The 8,442-nt window shown below is 44.7% G+C and overlaps 1 protein-coding gene across 1 annotated transcript; it reads right to left on the reverse strand.

Moving 5' to 3' along the window:
• Positions 1-564: 564 nt before the first annotated feature.
• Positions 565-6,211, reverse strand: METTL17 (methyltransferase like 17). Its single transcript, NM_001038542.2, is given in 14 exon segments — positions 565-790; positions 865-1,049; positions 1,274-1,366; positions 1,591-1,641; positions 2,343-2,411; positions 2,686-2,793; positions 2,981-3,051; positions 3,379-3,473; positions 3,933-4,006; positions 4,309-4,390; positions 4,645-4,723; positions 5,596-5,730; positions 5,817-5,970; positions 6,119-6,211. Coding segments are annotated over 14 exon segments (1,389 nt in total). The 5' UTR covers positions 6,200-6,211; the 3' UTR covers positions 565-678.
• Positions 6,212-8,442: the final 2,231 nt, after the last annotated feature.

An 8,442-nucleotide genomic window follows, 5' to 3' on the forward strand; every position in this document is an offset into this window, starting at 1 on the left:
CTGAACAGAGTCACTGAACAGAGTCACTGAAGGGAATCCAAGCAGGTGCTCTTTCCCATGATCTCAGTCCTGAGACAGAGAAGGCGATGGCATCCAACTCCAGTACTCATGCCTGGAAAATCCCATGGATGGTGGAGCCTGGTAGGCTGCGGTCTCTGGGGTTGGTAAGAGTCGGACACGACTTCACTTTCACTTTTCACTTTCATGCACTGGAGAAGGAAATGGCAACCCACTCCTGTGTTCTTGCCTGGAGAATCCCAGGGATGGGGGAGCCTCGTGGGCTGCCGTCTATGGGGTCACAGAGAGTCGGACACGACTGAAGTGACTCAACAGCAGCAGCAGCAGCAGCAGCAGCAGCAGCAGCCGCAGCCGCAGCCAGCAGTCCTGAGAATTGCGTACAGCTCTACTCGTTCCTGTATCCCAGGAACTGATAAGGAACAGAGTCCTTGACAAATGGCACACAAAGAAAGAAAATGCAACATATTGGATCCCTTAAAGTTGAATGTCCCCTGACACGAGAGGATGGCCGAGTAAGCTCAAAGAATACAGTCTACTACAATGGAGGATATTTGAACTAGTTTTTTTTTGCCGTAACAGTAATAGCACTCCCATCCTGGACACCAGGTAGCTTCCGCCTCGGCCATCAAGATAGAAGAAAACACTTGTCACACATCTGTGTCAACTCTCAGGGGCATCTTGGGCATCTTGAGCAGATGGAGGAAGTTCCAATGGTGTGATCACAGGTAAAAGATCTCCCCAGGAACTGACCCGGGCACAGCGATACAAATCCCTACAGAAAAGAGAGGGTCAATGTGGGCTGCAGGTTCTCCCTACCTCCCACCAACTCTGGTCACACCTCCACACCTGCCATGTCTGCGGGCTGTGATCACAGCATGCTGCATATGCCCATCTGGACAGCACAGGTGGCAATGCACATGGCGTGGCCGTTTAAGAACAGGCTGAGTGATTCGGGGCCAGCGATTAGCCTTCTCTGGAGATCCTCGGGCAAGGATTACCAAGGAGAACTTTTCTTCCTTCGGCTTCTTGTTCTAAGACAAAGATACAGAGATGGCTTGCGGGAAAAGATGAGGGAAAAAAATTTCTTCCAACCTCATTCCTGTGACTCTTCTCATTTTCTATAAGTCATATACATTCAGACCCTAAAATCTCTAAGCATTCTCTGGAATTTCCCAAATCCTCCCATCTCTGAATCTTTTTCACTGTGCTTTCCCAGGCTATTTTCTCCCTACCACAGTATTCTCAGAGTACATACCCAGCTGAAGGGGATGGGATAGTAGGCCTGGGAAAAGCTACAGGCCAGGGGCTTAGAGGCTGTCAACTGGGGACACGGAAGTTCATGGGGACACTGTGAACACAAAGACATAAGGTAAGACAAAAGAACCACAATCATGAAACCTAGAAACTATGAGTAATAGAGTTAAGAAGGGCTAGGGATAAGGGAGCACAGAGCAGACGAAAGGGCAAGCCAGGGGAATCACTAAGGAGGAATCAAGAGTAGAGGATGGTGGTTAGCTCTCTTTTCCTGAGTTCAGATCTTTGCTTGCTGGGAAAGGCAGAAGTAATACTCACTGGGGCAAAGACAAAACCAGGTCGAGGATCCAAAGGTGACTTTTCTTTTCCCTGAAATCAAAGGAAATGAAAAAAAATTTTAGGCTGGGCTGAGGGGGTCTGTTCTAACTCAATCTCTGCACTCAATAAATTGGGCACTCCTCTAACATTCAATTATGGTAATTATTAACTATGTTCTTTGAATTAAGCTGGCTGTTTCTCTAATACTCCAAACAAAGAACTTTCTCTTTGCAGCAAGAGAAAGGCAGAAACTTGGCACATAGTATGGTGCTCTCCCTTGTCAGTAACCTTCACTCTCAAAAAAAAAAAATCCCATTTCAAGACAATGAAATTTGCGATTATACACTGGTTCATATGGTCCTAAACAGATAAGGTTCTTGGCTCAGAAGTGCCCTGGATCAGAGGCTGGCAAAAAAAAAAAATTTTTAAGGTCCAGAGACTAGGCAAAATCTGTTTCCTACTGCTATCTGTATGGTGAAAATAGCCACAGGCAACAGACGTATAGCCACAGACACATGGTTATAGATGCACAAATAAGCACTGCTCATATAAAAACAGGTGGCAGGCTGGATCTGATCCATAGGCTGGAGTTTGCCAACTACTACCCTATATCATGACTTCATGTGCCTACTATCTCCAGAGTCATCCTTATTACTATATGCGAGTCCCTTCAGTTTTCAAGGGAGTGCCAAGAACTGGTGAGAATAAGTGGGGAAAGGAGGGTAAGGTGAAAGAAGGAGAAAGAACCTTACATTAAGGACCAGGTCCCTGGCGTCCATGAGAAGGGAGTGCCCAGCTTTTGTTCCATTCTCTATCAATACCTGATTATAAAAGGGGAAGTAAGAAGCCTCGAATTACATGAAAACATAAATGTCAGTAGCTCTGGAAGAGCATTCCCAAATAGAATAGGGATTCTAAATGAAACGGGTATTACATATATGATGTAGGTGGAGACCTGAAAAGAAGGACAAAGGGATCTATGTAGGATGAAAATGCTTAAAAATGAAGACAAGCTCCAATGGGGACAAGGAAAGGCATGAAACAAACCCATGAAGCTGCTTAAAAACTTGAAGGGATAAAGGGGCTTCCACTTACCAGAAAATGACCTGTCTTGCGCCACAAGGTCTGGACTACGTCAGTGCGGTCGGCCTTGCTGGGCAGCTCACTGAGAGAAAAGGCTGCTACCACCACATCGAATTGTACCTGGTGCACAAGACAAGGAAAACGACCGACCTGACATCTCCCTCTTTTAAAGAGTACAACAAAGGTCTATCCCACTAAATTTCTTCTGCTTTCTTTTACTTTCTAACAGAATGCTAGGTTGTAAAGCCAGGGCCAGTTTTCCATCTGCATACTCCACATCTGGCATACTTTAAACACCGCCACTTGCCTTGGGTGATACAGGTAGAAACTGTCTGAAAAAGACACCCGGAACACAAGGCATCCCAGATCCTGAACCACCTGTGGAGGAAAGTAGAGATGTGGCAACTGTGAGTGTGGGTAGAAACTGAAGGGACAAAATGCTAGCTGAGGAGGAGATGCAACAGAGTAGACAACTATGAAAAAAAAGGGCAGGGGGAATATTGGGTCATTTGTCCTGTTATTCTTACCCTACCCATCCACAGTCCAACAGAGGCCCCCAGCATCTTTAACAGGGTCATTGCATCAGACACATCTTTAACTTTCAGGCCTCTCCTCTACTCCCCAATAAAATACCCTTTCTGGTACTCCTTTGCTTTGCAAACGCCTTCAACTTTGGAAAAGCCCTTCCTTACATTTTGTCCTCACCTTTCAGCAGCTTTTCTGCCAATTCCAACATGGCAGCTGAGCTGTCCACACACATATACTCCCGTAGGCTCTGGCCCCAAGTACTATGAGCAGCCCTAAAGTGGCAAAAAATAAATCATCACGTTCTCATGACAAAGTTATCCCTACAAGAGACCCCTCTGTCCCTAACCCAACCTTGGGGAAACAGAGTGCTATGTTAAAATAGTTAGAAAAACTAGCAATCTTATTTTCTTGTTTCATCTACAACTCTTTAGAAGACTCAAAAACTACATGAACACACACACAAAAATCTTGATGATACGTAAATCCCTGTCCGAGATCAAATTCCTTTCCTTTTTTATCCTTCTTAATGTGGGTTTTTTCACTTGACATTTAAGTTCTGACCCTAATTTATATACCTTCTCATGCCTTGTCTAATCTGAGGGAAGAAACACATCAGTTCCCAATTTTCCTCTTCTTCCTTTGGTTCTCCAATCTCTTGATATTGACGTGGTATAAGCTAGCTCTAGCTCTCTATAGAGTTGGAACTGACAGAGACAGAGAAAGATACTCACCAGGTGACAGAGCCAGTACCTGAGCCAAAGTCCATCAAGGTTTGTGGCTGGAACTCTGGAAGGCGAGCTTGGATCTGAAGAAATATTCAATACCCCACAGTGGGGAAGACAGACATACATTTAGGGTCTTGGTAAACATGAATTAGGGGACCGCAACAGAGGAAATGAGACATGAATGTCTTTTAAGATTCAGTGTAGCTCTTAAGAACAGTGATTCTAAACCTTTTTTGGGTCAAAAATTCCTTTCAGACGATAAAGACAACCTCTCGAAAAAAATGCACATGTAATGTCCCAAGAATCTTGTCCCAGAAGATTACTTTATGAAGAAGGGAACTGATAGTAAAAAGTTTCTGGTTGGAAGTTGAGGGAATTTCACCTCATGGAAAGCTCTGGAGACTGCTGCAAAGCCACCATCCAATCTTGCTGCCATATACACCAGGCTCAGTCCCTCACTGTAGCTGCCAGAAAAATCAGACATACCACTGGGAATTAACCTCTATCCTGCAGCTACCCTCCAGACTTTTAGGAAATGAAATCTTTGCAAAGGGCTCTTCCAGCTCAACCCTTTCACTGATCAACACAGAAACGTCTTAGGGAGGCTTACAAACCAGATTACTTTTTCAAACACTAAAGGGTGTAATTGTATTTCCCCAACTCTCCTTCTCAAAAGCCAAACTTTTCCTTCTCCTGCAGCCCTTTTAGTCTCCCTTACCTCAGTTCTTGCCAATGATAGGTAGTTCTGCGCAAGGCATGCAGGATTTCTTCATGATGTTTCTCTGTCTGACATGAGTCTGGGGTAAGAACAAGGACTGGAAGTAAGGACCTAGGAAGAACAGGGCTCAGATACAATATCTGAATTTACTGCCTGCCATTCCCCACCAGTTCCCACATGGAAAATGCTTAAGAGAGAAGCGAAACTAGAGAAGAGTTTCAGGTAAGAATAATAATGACCACCACCACCACCATAGTATATCAGATAATATATTGCCTCTAACAGCAGTTCTTTCAATTCAACCAACTCTATCTCACAGGTTTTGTTCTGTATTAAAAGCAAGTGTAATAAAAAGTTAAAGGATAGGATAAAGACAGTACTTTGTAGATTTCTTCAATTCCCCCAAATTTAATAATGTGATGTCTCCAAAGTTCCTATAGGAAGGAAAGGGGCTTGAAAAACTTGTCTTACAATTGTGTTCAGTTCAGTACTGTTTTACCTACGGAGTGCCTACTATGAACCAGGTACTACAAGAAGTTCAGGGAATACAAGATGAACAAAAGGCAGGCCTCTTAATAGGAAGGAATTCACAATCATGAAAATAACTTGACAAACGAATTCTCCTTTCCCTGTAGTACTGGAGAGGGACTTTATTTTACCTGAACAAAAACTTAGACGGTCTTAATCCAGTGGACTTGAGGAAAAAAAAAAAGATCTAAATTTCAACAGTAGACTGAAGCACTCATTGACCTTTACTAAAGCCCTGAATTTAGTAGGCAATCTCTGAAATTACCTATCTTCTTTTAGAAAGGCAACATTATGAATAACTACTCTGGTTAGAAAGTCAAATAAGAAACTGCAGTATTTATTTAAGAGGCTGCAGAATTATTACTCGCTCTTCATTTCTCTCTGCTCTTTCTATTTGGCTTACTCTTTATTTTTAAGACCCACCTGCGTTTTCCAGGATTTTTTTCTCAAGAAGAACTGCCCGTCTTTGTAGCTCCTCTGGCTCTACAGGTAAATGCCGGCTCCAGAGATAATTGGTTAGGGCTTGCACCTGCTTCTCCATATTGGGCATCGCGCTCCCTATGGACCAAAGATGCAAAGAGGAATCACTTGTACGCAGGGCCCAATCTCCGCTTCTTGAGCTTCCATTTCCCACCTTTACTCACCTAGCAGCAGTAACTGCGCGGCTTCGGCCAATGCTTGCGGCAGCCGCACGCATGACAGCTGCAGGATTCCAGGGTGCCGGCGATGGGGCCTCTTCCCCAGGAAATCGGACTTGTTATCCACGTGGGATACGCCGGGCACGAGGGCAGCAAGCGCCTGCAGAAAAAGAAAAGCTAATGGCGGGGCACAGAGGATGTCTGCGGGCACTGGCTAAAGGAGGAACTGCCGAAAGCGCACCTCCTCGGAGAGGAGCTGTTCTTGAGATCCACAGCCTCTTTTGAAAGCAGGGAAAATAGGTACTCACTCGGAACTGGGGAGCTATTCCAAAACTGCGGCGCCATCTGCCTATTGTCAGCAGATACCGCGACCCTCTCCCGGTCGCCATGGAGCCAGCGGTGAACCGGAACCGGAAATTTAGGTGCGGAGTCTGTCACTCTCACTAGCTGCAGCGAACATCCTGCGCGAACATTGGCGCCGCGCAGCAACAGCCAATGCGGAGAACGAGTGCTTGCTAGTAGCCAATAAACAATCGATCTGTATATCGCCTTGGAGGCCGTTTGTGCACCTCAATTCCAGCGTAGCCAGCCGGAAGCTAGGTGACTTCCACGCTGCGTTGTGATTTGTCTCCGCCTCCAGAAATCGGAGGGGCGGGGTTAGATAGGTATGGGCTGGCCCTATGCTGGATTCCCCAGAAACGCGTCACAGGAAGGCAAAGAATTTGTGTTTGTATTAACTACCAGTGTTCTTTGTTTTACCTTCTGGAGAACACTGAATTCTTGGAGTTTTTACCTCCCGTGTGGAATGGAGAGACTGCAGTAATGGGAAGATGAACAAGGAAAGCCAGATTTAGGAGACGAAATTGATGGAATAATAGATAATAATGTTTCTTACTTGTTAGTTTCTCTTAATATTAAACCAGTACTTTTAAACCAGGTAAATAGCTACCATGAGAACCTTATGTGACAGGTAGTGTGGCAGGTATAAATAAGGTATGGTACTACCTTATTTAGTCCCCATACTTCTAAAGGATAGATTTTGCACCCAAGGAAAGTGAAAGTTCAGGTGGCTAAATATTCTGCTTGAGATCCAAGAGCTTGTTAGGTGAGAACAAGTTCTAAACCTTGGCAATCTAAGTCTGATCTTCACCTTTAGACATATGCTCTGCTGGTAGTATTGGTACTTAAAAGGCAAGTTAGCAAGTGTCAATTTGTCAAGTGCTGATGACAAATTGGTACTTTCTATCTGGGGGCTTCTCTGGTAGCTCAGTTGGTAAAGAATCTGCCTGCAATATAGGAGACCTGGGCTCGATTCCTGGGTTGGGAAGATACCCTGGAGAAGGGAATGGCAACCCACTCCAGTATTCTTGCCTGGAGAGTCCCATGGACAGAGGAGCTTGGGAGGCTACTGTCCATGGGGTTGCAAGAGTCAGACATGACTTAGCAACTAAACCACCGCCACCATCTACATCTATGAGGATTAAATTATGACCTGCTGTAGCTGCTGACCTGTAGCATCCTCTGAAAGGATTTCAGGATGGAGATCAAGAATGAGGCATTTTGTGCTCTGGGAAAAACTGGCAGAAAGTCCATATGTTTTCAGGAGATGATTTTCATGAGCCCAATTTTTGCATCTTCTCGTATTTAGAAAAGCACCAACATCGTTCATGGTGATGTCTGCTCCCCATGACTAGCAGTAACCTTCACATGACTAGCAACAACCTTTTGCAAAAATTTGTGCTTGATTGCTTGTATTCCCCCTCCTTCACCAAAATCACATATATACGGACCTTGCCTCGTGCCTCTTCAGAACAGTTTCTCAGAGCTATCTGAAATGCTGTCTCCTGGCCTCTAAGTTCTCATTTTGCCCCCAAATAAAAGTTAATTCACAACTCATCACAGTCTGCAATGCAGGTCTGACCTCTGTGAAAGACGGAGGGAAAGAAAACAGGTTGGATAGGCACAGTTCTAAAAAGGTTCAGCCAGGCTAATGGAGAGTCTTTGAGCTCAAGGTGGCTATCAGAGAAGTTGTGCTTCCTGAGAAATAGGCCTGACTTAGTATCCGAGCTACACTCAGTCACTGTCTGAGAGCAGCCCATAAGAAGCATATCAGATTTACAGGCTAGCAGTTGGGGTCATCAGTTAATTATGATTACTACAGCAGGAGATCTGAGTAGTGCATTTTCACACTTGCCCTAGAACCACACAGATCTGCTTTGATAGGTTCAAGAGATGATTCCTTCAAGCCTTATATGGGACTCCGTTTTTGAAGAGAAATTTGGAAGAAAGAGAGGGAAAATATAGTCACTGTTACTGTGGTTGATTTCAGGGCTGAAGTTATCCTCTCCTTCCTTTACATTAATTCTCATTCCCCCTTGCCCTCAGCTGTGACAGTGGCATGTCTGGTATTAGAACCCAAACCCTCTATCCTGAATGGTCCAAACCCTTGATAGTCATATCTTTCCCCAGCTGACATTGTAGTACATATAGCCTCACAGTTACATGGGAATTCTGGGAAGCACCCAAGTAGATCACTTTGGTTTTGCATTGCTGGGGTCCAGCCTTGGTTGGATCCAGGGATTCCCTTGGGAGGATGGCGTTGGCAATTAAGAGAAATAGAGAAAGAGATAAG

The sequence above is a fragment of the Bos taurus genome, chromosome 10 (assembly GCF_002263795.3).
Source record: "Bos taurus isolate L1 Dominette 01449 registration number 42190680 breed Hereford chromosome 10, ARS-UCD2.0, whole genome shotgun sequence".
Taxonomy (NCBI): domain Eukaryota; kingdom Metazoa; phylum Chordata; class Mammalia; order Artiodactyla; family Bovidae; genus Bos; species Bos taurus.